This window comes from Crotalus tigris, unplaced genomic scaffold (assembly GCF_016545835.1).
Source record: "Crotalus tigris isolate CLP2741 ecotype Arizona unplaced genomic scaffold, ASM1654583v1 scf7180000018525.42219311030:4301911, whole genome shotgun sequence".
In the NCBI taxonomy this organism is placed as follows: Eukaryota; Metazoa; Chordata; class Lepidosauria; order Squamata; family Viperidae; genus Crotalus; species Crotalus tigris.
The window spans coordinates 1,777,723-1,794,234 of record NW_024097057.1 but is presented as its reverse complement, the minus strand read 5'-3'; the positions used below and the strand labels follow the sequence as shown (position 1 = coordinate 1,794,234).

General features: G+C 39.5%; 1 protein-coding gene across 8 annotated transcripts in view; it reads left to right on the top strand.

Annotated features, from left to right (window-relative positions):
• CNOT1 (CCR4-NOT transcription complex subunit 1) overlaps positions 1-16,512 on the top strand; it is a 67,681-nt gene that overhangs the window by 34,572 nt on the left and 16,597 nt on the right. For all 8 annotated transcript variants that reach the window (XM_039353550.1, XM_039353551.1, XM_039353555.1 and 5 more), the window contains 15 exons: positions 648-726; positions 1,642-1,872; positions 2,862-3,002; positions 3,613-3,792; positions 4,410-4,526; positions 4,671-4,781; positions 6,176-6,253; positions 6,603-6,780; positions 8,685-8,815; positions 8,920-9,216; positions 10,578-10,718; positions 10,799-10,903; positions 13,188-13,307; positions 13,682-13,873; positions 16,061-16,203. In XM_039353550.1, coding sequence (XP_039209484.1) covers positions 648-726; positions 1,642-1,872; positions 2,862-3,002; positions 3,613-3,792; positions 4,410-4,526; positions 4,671-4,781; positions 6,176-6,253; positions 6,603-6,780; positions 8,685-8,815; positions 8,920-9,216; positions 10,578-10,718; positions 10,799-10,903; positions 13,188-13,307; positions 13,682-13,873; positions 16,061-16,203 — 2,244 coding nt within the window. The remainder of the gene's footprint in view (positions 1-647; positions 727-1,641; positions 1,873-2,861; positions 3,003-3,612; positions 3,793-4,409; positions 4,527-4,670; positions 4,782-6,175; positions 6,254-6,602; positions 6,781-8,684; positions 8,816-8,919; positions 9,217-10,577; positions 10,719-10,798; positions 10,904-13,187; positions 13,308-13,681; positions 13,874-16,060; positions 16,204-16,512) is intronic.

Here is a 16,512-nt window from a genome sequence, read left to right as displayed (position 1 = left end):
CTGCAGAGTTGGTCTTTGCTGAAGACTCCAGTTACACATGACAAACCTATTACTGTGGCTGTATTTTCCTTGCTATAATATATACCTTTTGCCTGATAAATTGGCTTGTTTGCAGTAGATTATTCCTTAGCAACATGTAGTCACAATTGTTAGCCCAGTCTTTTTAAAATAATTGTTGGCAAAGGTGTCTGCAGAATCAGATGCTTTCATTGAAGTGATCAGAGCAGCATTGGATCATTGTACCATCATGTTGCTTTACGTCAGTGTTTCCCAAACTTGACAATTTTAAGGCATGTGGACTTCAACTCCCAGAATTCCACAGCCAGCATTGCTGGCTGTGGAATTCTGGGAGTTGAAGTCCTCATGCCTTAAAATTGTCAAGTTTGGGAAACACTGCTTTACGTATATGACATCAGGGTACTTATACCAAAGGAGAAGACCTTTGTTGCAATGCCACAATACTGCTTTTGTCACTTCCCCCCTTGACCTGCCCTCTCAGGGGTTACTTTTAGTTGCTGCTCAGAAGGAAAACATTGATGGGGCAATGGCAGGGCTGTTTTTGCAAAGATTAACCGTTTCTATATTTTGCTAATAGTTGTAGATCAGACTGTTTATTTCCTACTATTAATAGCTAATTTTATTGACAGATTGAAGGACTACCCTCAGTATTGTCAGCACCTGGCTTCTATTAGTCACTTTATACAGTTCCCTCATCACCTGCAGGAGGTGAGTGTTAACAAATTTATGGAAAGTGAATCAACAAGAGGGAGTAAAGCAGTATGAAACAAATTAGGCTTGGGTTCAGTAGCACTTAAAAGGGCATGTAAGGATTTTTAAAAATTCTGTGCAACAAGCTTTCGTACATGAAAGGGAAGGAAAACAGGTTCTGCATGGAAAATTGCCCTCATTTTTAATTCTGTATATTATAGTTACAGAACAGCTTACTTGCCTTCTCATTTTTGCCAGATGTTTCATAAAGAATGATGAAGGGGGTTGCTGGCACAGTACCTGTCAGGTAGAGCAAATGCCTGTTGCCTATATTTAGGTCCTGAAAGCAGCCAGAACAAGAATAATGGAGTTAAGCTTTTGAAGGTAGTGCAATATTACAAGGACAGGAGGTTTAGGACCTCTGCATTAATTTTATACCAGTTGGAAGGATTTCTGTGTGCAGTATTGCACTTTTATATGTGATTACAAACATATCAACTGTAAAGATTACGCTATTACTTCAGAATTCCTGTACTCATCATTTGTCCAGAATTGAAGTTGGCTTTTGGATTGTTTGTTTGCTTTCTTGAAGTTTATAAAAAACTTCCCTCTAGTATTTGGCAACTTTGGTATTCCTGCTGGTAGTTTGAGACATACATACATACATATACATATACATATACATATACATATACATATACATATACATATACATATACATATACATATATATATATATATATATATATATATATATATATGCTGATGCTTTATTCTGTATCAATGATTGCATGATCTCTGTAGATGCCATGCGTGAAATAATTATTTTATTTATACAGTAGTCACGTAGCAAGATTAGAAATTTCTGCAAGGACTTTTAGGATTAAGATTTGTTGTATGTGAATTTTAACAACTTTTCCTTGTCTGTTGCAGTACATTGAATATGGACAGCAATCAAGAGATCCTCCCGTGAAGATGCAGGGGTCCATCACCACGCCTGGAAGTATTGCTCTGGCCCAGGCTCAGGCCCAGGCCCAGGCCCCAGCAAAAACGCCTCTCACTGGCCAGGTTAGCACTGTAGTCACCACCGCCACCACCACCACGACTGTGGCAAAGACAACCGTTGCGCCTGTGGGCAGAGTCAGCTTCAAGAAAGATGTGCCAGTAAGTCTTTGCTTCCATGCATTTGCAGGAAGCACATGGAGGAGGTTTGGGATAAGTGAATGCAATTGTTGCTTTGCTCTATTTAATGCCTTTCGGGTAGTCCTTCATTTACAATCAGTCCTTGCACTTACCACCATCACAGCATGCCCATGTCACATGATCAGAATTTGGGTGATTGACAACTGGTGTATATTTACAACGATTGCAATGTCTCAGGGTCATGTGACGGCCTTTTGCAACTTTCCCAGCCGGCTTCTGACAGACAAAGCCAATGGGGGAAACCGGATTCGCTTAATGATTGTGTATTTCACTTAACAACTGCAGTAATTTGTTTAACAAGCAAGCAAAATAGTCATAAAATCAGACGTGATTCACTTAACAGCTGCCTTGCTTTGCAGTGGAAACTGATCTCAATTGTGGTCGTAAGTTGAGGACTCCCTGTATATAGTTAACTCCTCTGAATTGTATTACTTATACCAATTATTGCCTATATTCTGCTCTCTGCCTGCCTTTTTGCTTTGCAGCTCTTCAAATATTTTATCAGTCTTCTTGCTTTAAAAAAAGGGTGGAGATTCTTCAGGTGAAAATGTCCCTTTGTCGTTCCCCCCCCCCCCGCCCCAATTCCCAGGGAATCTGGCCATGAAAAGGATAATTGATTTCTTTCCCATTATTGGCTCATTTCGTGTCTTTGTGCAGAATCAGAGATAACAGCAGTTAAGCCAAGGAGGATTTGACTGGACTTCTTCAAGCATGCTTTCATTGCGATGGTGGAAGGGTTCCCTTGAACAGCTTCACTGCATGAATCTAGCAGACAACATTTGTTGTTGGCTCTCCAAGGGAGGATTCTGTTCTCCACAGTGAAGTTTGGCATCAAGGCCTCTCTGAATTGTACCATTTTGCGACTTCCTGTTGTCTAAAGAATGCCTGTGATCTGTTTCATTCTTAACTAAATTAACTCATACCCTTTCAATATGGTTTGTCTTTTGCAGCCTTCTATTAATACAACCAACATTGATACTCTGCTGGTGGCCACAGATCAAACAGAGAGAATTGTAGAACCTCCTGAAAATGTGCAGGAAAAGATTGCTTTTATCTTTAATAATTTGTCTCAATCCAACATGACTCAGAAGGTAAATATTGCACAAATTTAGCTCTGATTTGGAGGGGAAAGGAGAGGGACTTCCTGTATTACATTCACATACAAAGAAAGGAGTGACTAACCAACCTGATATTGTTTGCACATGTGAAAGCTTCCTTTTCCCATCACCCTTCTGTTCTTCCCGGGAGTGTTTAAATATGGTCAAGTTGATGTAGGAGTCTTTGAAATGTAAATATAAATGCGCTTGTTATTTTTCCACATATCCAAATATTTTTAGACTTTAAAGGTTATCTTAGGCCAGCTTCCTGTAGAGCCATCTTATTTGCAACTGATGAGTTTTTAAAGTTTCTGTTCTGTAAACCTTTATTCTATCAGGGTGCATAAACAAAAAGTAACACAATTGTGGGAAGACCAAGATGCCACAAATGCTAATATAAAAAAAAAGTTCCAGTTTTTAAATACCTTGATATAATTTGTATTTAAGTAATTTATTCCAAACAGAGTGCACAGTCTAGCAACTTACACTCTGCACAAGTTATTGTTTTGTTTCAGATCTTTATAATCTATATGTGTTGTGAAATCATTTCCAGTCCTATTACTTCATTAATCCCTTTCTATTTCTCGTTTGTTTATGGAGCCAGGTTGAGGAACTGAAGGAAACGGTGAAAGAAGAATTCATGCCTTGGGTTTCGCAATATCTCGTGATGAAGAGAGTTAGCATTGAGCCAAACTTCCATAGTCTTTATTCAAATTTCCTTGACACTCTTAAAAATCCAGAATTTAATAAAATGGTTTTGAATGAAACATACAGAAATATCAAGGTTGGTGTCATACACAACCATATTTTCATCCTTGTGCTTGGCAAGAGCAGATCAATTATGTAACAGATATAGAATGCATTAATTTAAAGTTAGCAAACCATGCCTTACGATTTAGATAATGTAACGTACATAATTCCTTCTCCCTCCAATTATTTCGCTGTTTATAGTGAGATGTTAAGATATCAGCTTCATCCAATGCAAATTAGAATCCTACACAGAAAAAGAGATCTCAGATGTTCAAGCTGGTTTTAGAAAATGCCAAGAAATACAAAACATTATTTATAACTGAGAAAACCAAGAATACCCAAAATAAGTCAGTTTATGTTCCATTCAATAACAAAGGCTTTTCATTGTGTCAATCACATCAAGTGCGTAATATGCTTGTAGAATGGGAATCCCATATATTGTCCCCCTGAGTAATATATTCACAGGTCAAGAAGCCATATAATGGCAGAATATAGTAGTGTGGTCCCAGTGTGACAGAGGAGTGGGATGAGGCTATATTCTTTATTCAATCAATATGCTGAATAGCTTGAGCATCCCCAGAAGAGTTTTGCTATCATGTCCGATTTGCATTCCTTCTTGTTGACAGAAACTCTCTCTTGGAAAAAACATAGGTGCTGCTTACATCGGATAAAGCTGCTGCTAACTTCTCAGACCGTTCATTGCTGAAGAACCTGGGTCACTGGCTGGGGATGATAACACTGGCAAAGAATAAACCCATCTTGCACACGGTGAGAAAGGGAGCATCCTTGTGTATTTTCTCATTTCCTGGTTTCTGCATTGACCTACAAGCACAACATGTATAAAGAATAAGTAAAATAAGCGAAAGAAACCAATTTAGCTTCTGACATTGTCTCATTATTTCTTTATTTTAGGACTTGGATGTCAAATCTTTGCTGCTAGAAGCTTATGTAAAAGGACAGCAAGAATTGCTGTATGTAGTGCCATTTGTTGCTAAAGTATTGGAATCCAGCGTAAGAAGTGTGGTAAGTCTAAAGCACAGAGTACTTATAGAAACAAGAATCTCCCATAATTTTCAGTGCTTTTAATAACTTTAATGGTTCCTAAGTCTCTTGTGACATGTCAGTGATGAGATCCTGAACCTGGATTTGAAACATTGTCTTATATGGTATAAGCTCCCGTTACTCACCCCAGCTTCTGCCAAGCTAACCGCTTATTTGTGACAGAACCATCACAATTAAAATAAGACATACTATACAACAAAATTAGAATAGAATAGAATATATTTATTGTCATTGTGTAACTCACAACAAAATTAAGTAACATTTAAATATAAAATACAAGATTAAAATACGTACAAGTTAAGCAAATCTTGCCCAGAAACTAGCAACATTAATTGCATTCTATTGTGCTGCCAGGAGGACATAAAGGGCAGGTATGCATATGCATTGTTGTTTGCATGTCAGCACAATTGCAAAGAGCAGAAGCAACCAGATAGCCCTATTTGTTCAGTTGGTCCCTGGATCTTGTACCCATGCACAGTCTATTCAATGATTTCCTGGATCTGGTTTTCGCCAGATCCAGGTGCCAGCTCCTCCGTTGGTTCCATCCAGTGTTGGTTCTTTGTAGCTTTCTATAGGTCTACTCCGCTTTCAAATTCTTCAAAGTTTTCCATTGACCTAAGAAGCTTTTCCTGGATTTTAATCTCTGATTAGCTGAACTAGCAGTTCAAAATCATGCAAATGCGAGTAGATCAATAGGTACCCTTCTGACAGGAAAGTTACTGCATTCCGTATTTAATGCTGGCCACATGATGACAGAAGTGTCTCTCAGACAATGCAGGCTCCCTCAGCTGAGAATCGGAGGTGAACACTGCTCCCTTGAGTTAGTCACGACTGGATAGGGGAACCCTTTAAATCTTCTTAAAACCCACCATAATGTTGAAGGCAGAAAAGCACAATTCTACTCATACTTTTAAAAATGCAGATGAGGCAAGAACACAGTATGCAGTGATGATATGATTTTCTGTGTCATCGCTTAACATAGTGTTCATAGAGAAAAGTCTACAAAGCTTTTGTCCAGCCCTACGTAAGTTTGTTTCCATCAGCTGGGAACAACGGTCTCAGATCCACATGGGTCGGATATCAATTTTTATAGGAGTAAATTAGTATATTGGGCATTTTCTGCTTAGAAGATAGGGCAGGGGTGGAAAACCTCTGGATCTGACTACAGCCTCCCTCACTCAATATCTTCAACATTTCAGATGCAGTCCTGAGAACAGTTGGCAAACTATTACTCACCTCTGGCTAGAATTGTGTTGCTCCCTTTTTAATATGTAGTAGTGTCAACTCTATTTTACGTTTCCCAATGCTATTCTTAAAAACAGGATGCTGATTTTATCTTCCTTCTCTTCTTGTAGGTTTTCAGGCCCCCAAATCCATGGACCATGGCAATCATGAATGTTCTTGCAGAGCTTCATCAGGAGCATGACTTAAAGGTAAATTGTGTTTAAGTTACTTATACTTTTCAGCTGTCCCTTGTTTAAAACATGAATTTGCTTCAGGATTTGAGCTCAACTGCTGAATGTGATTAAATCAGATCAAAATATTGGACCAGCAATACCCTGCTGAAGTAGTTGCTAGCAGTTATAATTCAGCTACTTCTATTTTATGTTCCTAGCATAATTTAGATTTAAATTTCTATGTAATCTTATCTTGAAAGAAATAATATTTTTTGACAGCATGCCATAATTTGGAATGGTAGGTGAACATACTCATGAAAACTTACTGTCAATATAACTTAAAATAATTACATTGTTAAATCTGAAATGATTAAATATTATGCAGCTGAATCTGAAGTTTGAAATTGAAGTGCTCTGCAAAAACCTGGCCCTTGACATCAATGATCTAAAACCTGGTAGTCTCCTAAAAGACAAGGACCGGTTGAAAAACCTGGATGAACAGTTATCTGCTCCAAAGAAGGATATAAAACACACAGAAGAACTACCACCAATTACTACTACCAGTAAGTATCAGAATAATTCTTGTCTGCACTATACTAATACAATTTGTATTTCGCAAAGTGATGAGTAAAACAAGGTTGTTCTCGGATTTATTCTTTGTTAACAATTGTCACTAGTCTTATGCACCAGCATCATATGAAACTCAAAATACTTCAAAACAAAACACAAGGTATGCCACCATGTCTTCTTCTCTCTGCTGCTTTGTGGCTCTGTATCCCCTAATTCACTAGCTCATTTGAAGAATTTCAGGCACTTATAAACTATGTGGAGAACAGGTCAATCCAGGGCTGTTGGCCTCGAAGACTTGCCTTCAACATGGGATGAGTATGCCTCCAAATACTGGTTGCAGGGAACAATGGCAGATCCTAACCTCCTGTTTGTCAGTGCCACAGAGTTATCCAGTTGATGCCTGTAAAAAGCAAGATGCTGAATACAATGTCTTGGCCTGATCCATGGGGGCATTAAGGAACAATCCTTGGGGAAAGGGGATATGATAGTTGTTACAGAGGTTTGGTAGATTGAAGATGGGGACAATGCCTCCATGGGGCTCGTTGGAGGAAGTGGAGAGGAGAAGGATGCTTGTGGCAATGATATCTAGAGGAAATTATAGTAGGAGACATAGGGAGAAAGATGAAATTTGATGCCAGTCCCCTCTTCAGGATCCAAACCTCATTTCTAGAATAAGGTCAGACAGAGTCTTCCGCTACAGCTTCTAGTCTTGAATACCAGGTCTGTCTTATCATGGGCAGACCTAACTTGCGTTATTGAGACTAGGGTGGGTAGAGGAAGAGTTCCTCATCCTGAGTTGTGCTTTACACCAATCAGAGCTTTAGGCAGAGAACAGAGGGTGGTGATCCCAGAGGCTCTGCAGGGCACTAGAGACAATTTTCTGCGATAAACAGAATTGGATGCTGTATTTGAGACAGGATAGAATGGAGCTGCTATTTCTCTTGATGTGGTTGGCAACTGTTTTCTGTGGATGAAGCCAAAAATTGCTTTTACCATTTGTTTGTTTATTACTGAATTTATATGCTGCACTTCTTGCTTCTTGTTTTTAGCTTGTATTCCATTTGTAATCAACTGTTATTCCAAACTCTGAATCATAAGCTTTTATACAGCTCCTTCAGTCTGTAACACAAGTCATTAGAGGAGTTAAGGAAGATGCACTAGTTATAAAATCCAGTTCTCTTTGGTGCTGGCTTTCATGGTCACCTACCAGATATATTCAGATGCATTTCTCTTAGTGGACAGCTGAAAAAACCTTATGCGGCATATCAATTCCTAGAAACAGACTACAATAATTTTTTTTCTGTATCAATAGGGACCTCCTTTCTCAGATGTGCTTTAAATTACGCCCCCCACCCCCACCCCCGTGATGAAGAGAGGAGATACCCCTATACATGAAGACAGAAAACTCAGTTCTGCTTGATGCACCTCCTAGAAGACCTTCTCACATGTTCAAATGGGAGGGATAAATGCAGGGAGTCTGTTCCTTGTATTGGAGGCAACCTTGTGCAATTATTTAGGTACCCAGTGACACACTCCACCTGCCTTCACCTGCTTGTCTTTCAAGAAGCTTCTCTGGTGATGGTTATGAAGCAGACATAGTTTATTGACAATCCATCTATTGTCATTGTCAATGCAAATTGTCCCAACATAGCTTTTATTTTTGGACTTCTACTAAATGTAGGGGATATTCCAAACGGTTATAATTTTAGAGTACTTACTAGTGCAATTGTAAATTGTAAAATTTAGCAGAACAATGTTTCCATTACAACTTATTTGACTTTTCTGTTATTCTAATGAAGCATTTTGTTTCCAATAATGTATCAACTATGTTACTGAATGAATGTTTAGTAAAAAAAATAATCTAAAAAAAAACGCCTTCTGCTCTTGAATTGTTTAGCTACTTCCACAACTTCAGCTACCAGCACTACATGCACAGCTACTGTTCCTCCACAGCCACAGTACAGTTACCATGATATCAACGTATACTCCCTGGGAGGGCTAGCTCCACACATTACTCTAAACCCCACTGTAAGTATCAGCTCTCCTGTGGGCTGGGGTGGGTGTTACTTGCTTGTATTGGTGTTAAAAATAGATTTAAACAAGATGGATTGTATCGGCTGTTCTCTTTTCAGATTCCCCTGTTCCAAGCCCACCCACAGTTAAAGCAGTGTGTGCGCCAAGCCATAGAGCGTGCAGTTCAAGAACTGGTTCATCCAGTAGTGGACCGCTCAATTAAAATTGCCATGACTACTTGTGAACAGATAGTGAGGAAGGATTTTGCGCTGGACTCAGAGGAGTCACGCATGCGTGTGGCAGCGCATCACATGATGCGGAACCTGACAGCTGGCATGGCCATGATTACCTGCAGGGAGCCCTTGCTGATGAGCATTGCGACCAACTTGAAGAACAGCTTTGCCACTGCGTTGCGGGTAGGTGTGTTGTTCACAAGAAAGGCCATCTGGAACAAAGGGAGTTGAAAGCAGTTTTAGGATGTAGTTATGTTTTAACATTTTTAAGGATGTATTTGAATGTTCAGGTCAGTATGTCTTATATGAGGACTGCCATTGATACTTTCAAAGATATTTCAAAGAATGAGATTGGCCACCAAGGAAAACCATATGATTTGTTTCATCCTATCTTACACTCATCAGATATAAATAGCCAGTTGTGTAAGCCCACAGAATAATATCTATCTATGTCTGACAAGTCCCAATTGGATAAAGTACACAGGATATATATTTGCATAAAAATAGAGAAAGTCCCACCACCACAAAAGATGAGGTGGAGGTTGCATAAACCCTATATATGGGGAAGACCTAATGTAAAAATCGTATTTCTCTGCTCTGCAAGCTTAAGGGTAGGTGACTAAATATACCAATCTGATAAGACGGCATGTCTGCTGAATGCATACTTAAGTGGAATTCTTTAAAAGTGCAATGACTCCAGGAAGCTGTTAAAATTAAATTTAGAATTCAGATAACATGCAGAATTTAGATTAACTATAGTTTGTTAAAACATACCTGTTTGAGAGTAGGTTGAATTGGCTAGTGTCCTGCATTTGAGCAAGGGGATGAGCACAGTTAATCACAAATGGAAGAAAAAGCTTGAAGCTTGAAGGGGAAATACTGAAGCTTGAAGGGGAAATACTATATTGTTTGGATCTAAGTCAAACATCTTTTGTATTAAAGTAATTTCTAAAGAAAATCAATCTCAAGAAGTAATATTTACATTTCATGAAATTTATTGAGAATCTGAAAATCTTGAAATAATTTTATGCTGTTAGAATTGTGTTGGCTAAATATAAAATGTGTATTAAATCAGAATTCAATATATTGATGGCATATAATTCAGCTTTCCCATGAAGTCTGTAATGCAGCATTTCTTAGAGTGACTACATCGAAAATGGACACAGCTTTGAAGTTACAACTAATGAGTTTTGTATGAAGACCCTGGTATGGGAGACTGTATTTTGATACAAGCCTATGTAAAATTCGATAGATTTAAAAAAAGAAGTAATAACTGAGAAAAAAGTCAATTTACAAATAATGTTTCCTGATTGCCAGAAAAGATAGATGTTAATCCTTAAAATAAATATATTAAATGAGGGAAGAGATCTCTACCATAGAAAACACTCTGTGCTCTTAAGAGTAAGCTCCACTAAATTCAGTCACATTGACCCCCTTAACTAATTACATATATATAATTGGTTAAACAGATTTGTGTTCAAGTCATATAAAGTGAAGTCTGTAAGATGGGCCCTGTCCCCTTCTGATGTCTGAGTTTTTAACAGGCAGCTTCACCACAGCAGAGGGAGATGATGGAGCAGGCGGCAGCCCAGTTGGCTCAAGATAACTGTGAGTTGGCCTGCTGCTTCATTCAGAAAACAGCGGTGGAAAAAGCAGGTCCTGAAATGGACAAGAGGCTGGCGACTGTAAGTACCTGGTTGGTTTATGGCTCTGGCTATCCTATGTAGTCCTCCTATCATTCACCTCTGTCTTTTTTGCTTAACAGGAATTTGAGCTCCGAAAACACGCCCGGCAAGAGGGCCGCAGGTACTGTGATCCTGTGGTTTTGACTTACCAGGCTGAGCGTATGCCAGAACAGATCAGGCTGAAGGTGAGAAAGGCGAGTCCTGCAAAAAGCATTTTGAAGTCTTCAACCTGTGAGCAAGAAACTGCCAAGTAGAGGGGTCAAGTGAAATTGCTCACCTACATATATTTTGGACATAACAATACTTTTTTACATTCTCAGGATCACTTGTATTTTTGGCTGCCTCTATATCAAAAAGTTGTAAATGCTTTTCAGCAAAATTTGTCTTTTAGAAATCATTTGAAGACCATTTAAGAGGTAATCATTGCAGCTTTGCATCTGCCCCAGTGAGCAAAAGTGCTGCATCCCCAAGCTAACAGGAGACTAGGAAGCTAAGGATAAATTGCTCCTCAAGTGGCTAGGCCACTTTAAGCCAGGGTAGCCCAGGATAATCTTGTCTTCTCTTTCCTTGTACTTTGAATTCTGACCCCATTGTACATTTTCCACATTAGGTTAAGGCTACTCTTAGTGGATGCATAGATATCCAAATATAAAGTAGTACAATGTTCTCTTCGGGAATTGTTGTACATTGACCATGTCAGGTATTTTGTCTGAACTTCTCAGGGGATCCAGTTTCAAATGGTGTTCAGCCCTCTTTTGCCAAAGCTCAATTTTACCATAATACATTAATACCAGGAGACATCACTAGAGGATCTCAGTTGATTGTCACCTGTAGGAGACAACAGAAAGGTGTTTGTAGAATCCCAGTTTGCCTTCAAATCTAGATCCCTATTTAATATAAGACTCTATGTCAGTGGTTCTCAACCTTTTTAATGCCGCGACCCCCAACCAGTCGTAAGTCGAGGACTTTCCCTGCCCGGGAGTGCCACGCATTCGTGGTGCCGCCCCCTGCGCCAGCTGAGGCGTAGCTGGCAAGCGGCAGAGACGGAGCAGGCCGACCACCGGCTGGGCCACCAGCTGGCCCAGCCCAAGGGAGGTAAGGCACCCGCCAGGCCCCATGCGCGCCAGCAACCCTCCCTGCGCCCACCGGCCTCCCACCTCCCACCCCTGGCCCTCTTTTACTTACATTTTTAGTAGTTGCTCAGCAGGGAGGGGTGGAAGCACCGTTCGCAGAATGGGACTTTTGGCGGGCTCAGTAGGGCAGAGACAGCTTGGACAATTCCTATTGGCTTTTGAAAGCCAATAGAATTAGACTCTATTCAAGAGAGTCTATTCTATTGGCTTTCAAAAGCCAATAGAATAAAAGGGAGTAGCACAACTAAGGAAAAGGGGAAAAAAATGGCAGACTGCGTTGTGTGGCGACCCCTGTGAAATGGTCGTTCGACCCCAAATGGGGTCGCGAGCCACAGGTTGAGAACCGCTGCTCTATGTGAAAGAATCTCTGACAGAATGTTGTCTAGATTCTCTCTGAATACTATATACATATATACTTTCAATTTACTGTATACTATAAAATCAATCTCCAATGCAACCTTCCTGATGAATTATCTCAAACAAGCATCAGGGTCACACCTACCGTGTTTTCCCGAAAATAAGACCCAACCATAAAATAAGCCCTAGCATTATTTTTTCAAGATGCTCGTAATATAAACCCTTCCCTGAAAATAAGACCTGTGAGACCATGATTTCGTCCTCATCTATAGTCACATCCCTAATTGCTTGAAGACCCTGTCGTGGAGAGTCAATGGAGTGTTGGCTTCCTCTTGTGAGATGCCCAAGCTTTTTTGTTCGTTTTTTTGCAATGTTGTATGTAGGATCCCTGGTAGAGATCCGATTGGACAGAAGGGTATGCCAGGTTTGTGTATTTGGGGGGATCTGCAGAAGTGTGGGGGGATAGGGTCTGCTGCTTTTTATCTGCCACTGTTCTTTGGTAATTTGGCCTTTCTTAGTGAGGTCACTGAGAGTTCTCTCTGGTTGTCTAGAATACAGATATTCTCCTTCATTGGTACTCTTTGGAATAATTTTGTTTTTAACAGTTTGCGCAAAGCCAATAAGGTGGAATCCCTTTCTTGCCTGCTCTTCTTCTGCTAGTTGCCTAAGAACTGGAAATTTGTTTTGTCATCAGGCACATTGAACTTGGTGAATGATGTGTACTGTGTGCATGTAATACAGAGCTAGATTTCTAGCAATAATAGGAACTGCAGGCTTGCCATTGATGCAGAAAGATCTGCTCTTAAATTTTACTGAATACCTTTACCCAGTAGATACTGCAATAACTGTAGTCTTTCTTCCTGAATTAGTTGCAAGCAAGAGTAAAGGAATCCACTTTAAAATATAGTAGTTTGACTGAATATTGATGTGAATACAGCTGTGGAAATATTTTACTGACATTCATTTTTTGTTTTTTAAGGTTGGTGGTGTGGACCCAAAGCAGCTAGCTGTATATGAAGAATTTGCACGGAATGTTCCTGGTTTCCTGCCAACAAATGATTCAAGCCAACCAACAGGAATCCTGGCCCAGCCTATGAAGGTAGCCGTCCACTTTAGTCAGAAAAGGCCATTTAGGGTTTTATCCAGTGGCTTTTGAAGAACATTTTTGATGAGTAGCGCTATTCTTCAAAAGTGACATAATACTGTAGAGGAAAATTTTAAAATCTACTACGATCTATCAAAGGCTTAATGTTTATCCATTTCATAGAATCACTGAATGTAAAAGTTGGAAGGGGCTTTGGAGATCAGCATGAGCTCTTGGCTTAAGTGACTATTATTCCAGCAGTGTCTATTTGAACAACAGTGGTAATGCTCCTGATGAAAACTAATCCAAAGGCATTTTTTAAAAAGCAAGTATTTAAAATGATGATTCCTCGGTGATCTGACCACAATCTTTGCTTCATCCCAATACAGCAAGCCTGGGCAACGGATGACGTGGCACAGATCTATGATAAATGCATGGCAGAGCTGGAGCAGCACCTGCAGTCTGTTCCCCACACTCTGGCCATGAATCCCCAGACACAAGCACTTCGGAGCCTTTTGGAGGCTGTCGTTGTGGCTCGTAATTCTCGAGATGCTATTGCAGCCCTTGGATTGCTACAGAAGGTTTGTGCGTAAACTCTTGGCTAAACTTGGTCACTTTTTTGTGGAGAGAATAGTTGCTGGGTCTCTATAAACACGGTGGGATTTGGAGCGCAAGCACTTTTTAAAAAAATGATAAGGATATGTCCCTACAAAGTCCCTATTTGAAGAATCGGGGCAGACTACCTGTACTGCAGTCTTAAGAAGAACCCTCATTGGAGGATTTCCTAGCAAGAAAGGTGGAAAACTAGCTGTTTTCTTCTGCCTTAGGCTCTGCTTGGTGGAATTTCCACGGTGGCTATAGGATAAACTGGGTACCCTGAAGATATGAGCAGAAAGGATGGTCTTAATAGGGGACCTGGGAATTATTGGGGTGGCTCCCCTATTATTAACATTTCCTCACTTTTCTTCCTTATTAGCGATGTCTTTTATAGTTTTTTTTTGTAATAGTAATGATTAGTGTTTTACTATTTATTAATTTAAATATTTTAAGCCTTGTTATACAACATCCAGAGTTTGTGAAATGGGTGACTATGTAAGAGAGAGAGAGACAGACAGACAGACACTTCATTGGTGGACTTTTCTTCCAACATTTCCAGTGAGTTTCGGATAGCTTGTCACCCTGAACATCCTGATACCCTGCAGTGTCTCCAGTTCTTGACCCTTTGATGAAAGGTCTCTCTGTTCAGACCAGCCCTAGAAAACAACAGGCAAAAATACAAAGCCTAGCAATATAAAATGTAATAAACCTTGTGCTAAAACTTAATTTAAAACTTCTAAAACTTAAAGACTATGTAACTATACAATTTTGCACATGAAAAAATATTTTAAATTCCCTTTTTAAAACAGTGAAATCCATTCTTTACATATAAGAAAATGTACTGATGAAAGAATATAGGAGAAACAAGGGCAAACAACAATTACAAAGTTCTATATGAAATCATTAATCAGCCTAACTGAACAATTCATTTATTACATTTTACTTCTTTACATAAAACCTTAGGTTCTGGCACATTGTCTGCTGCTGCTGCTAGTAATATTACCTTGTCTGGCATCTCACTTAAGCGTTACCCTCAAGTATATAAAATATTGAAGAGAATTCAAACCCAGCCTCTTTGGTGAAGCCAGTTGTTTTGCTCAATAAAGACAGATGTGTTCCATTTCTGAAATTATCTATCATCCTCTTTATAATTGCTTGATTCCATGGTTAAATAATGAAAATGCTGAGCCGAACTATAAAGCAGGAGTCCTTGTATCCCTGATCCCAGACAAGTGGCTGTCCAATTAGTTAGGGCCTCCCTCTGTATCTCTTCCACCTGTTTTTGATTTGAAAATGAATTTAGACATGACCTTATAGGAGATAAGGAGATAAGGAGTGCAGAAAAGATTACGGCAGTCCAGAGACTGAAGCAAACATGAGAAACTCAAAATAACCCTGCCTGTAAGAAAAAATGGAGCACAAATTGGGGAGGCTTTCAAGATAAATAGCATTCCTGGAATCCCCACAATGTCTGTTTTTTCACATGCCTTCCAAGAGGGCTGACATCTTATTCTCAAGGAAACCAATCCATATTTTCTTTCCTGTGATAGTTCTTAAAGCACTAAAAGACCCTTTTGTCACTCCTTCCCCTTCTGTTCTTTGGCCTAAATGTACCCAGTTAATTGTCCTTCATAGGATTGAGCTTTCAAGCTTTCACCTTAGTCTTCCCTATACAGGTAGTCCTCGACTTATGACCACAATTGAATCCAAAACATTTGCTGCTAAGCAAGATAGTTAAACAAGTTTTGCCCCATTTTACAAGCTTTCTTGCCACAGTTGTTAAGTAAATCACTGCAATTGTTAAATTAGTAACACAGTTTTTAAGTGAATCTAGTTTCCCCATTGACTTTGCTTGTCAGAAGGTCACAAAAGGTGATCATATGACCCCGGAATGCTATAACCGTCATAAATATGAGTCAGTTGCCAGGTAATGTGTGAAAACCAGTCATAAGTCAGTTTTTTTCAAGGCCGTTGTAACTTTGAACAGTCACTGAATAAATAGTTGTAAGTCGAAGACTATCTATACAAGTTTTGTGGGGCTTGTGCATCATTAAAGAAGTTAGTTGTTAACTATTCCTTTATATTCTGAAAGATATAAAGTCCAATCTGAAGAGAGAACTAGTTTTTTTCTGCCAGAAAATTCATGAAGAAATACTTTCTTCTTCTGACAGGCCGTTGAAGGGTTATTAGATGCCACCAGTGGTGCAGATGCAGACCTCCTCCTCCGGTACCGTGAATGCCATTTGCTGGTATTGAAAGCCCTGCAAGATGGCCGTGCCTATGGCTCTCCCTGGTGCAATAAGCAGATAACAAGGTTGGTCACGATGAGGTGAGGGTGGGGGAGCTTTGAAAGATCATCATATGGCTTACGTCATAGTCGTTTTCTCAGAAACAAAGCAAATGTAGAAGAAAAAGAAAAGTATCAAGATCAGGATTCATGCACCTTCAAAAGAATTAATCTCTATAAAATAAATGCATGAAGCTGAAAAAGCTTTTTGTTTTGAATATGGGATGAAACGGTCTGGTCAGAAGGTCCTTCTGTGGTGAATTTATGGAAAAAAACATGGAGCAAAGGTGTCGTAGGTTCTCTAGAATAAATCTTCAAAATGTTTGAAGCCCCTAT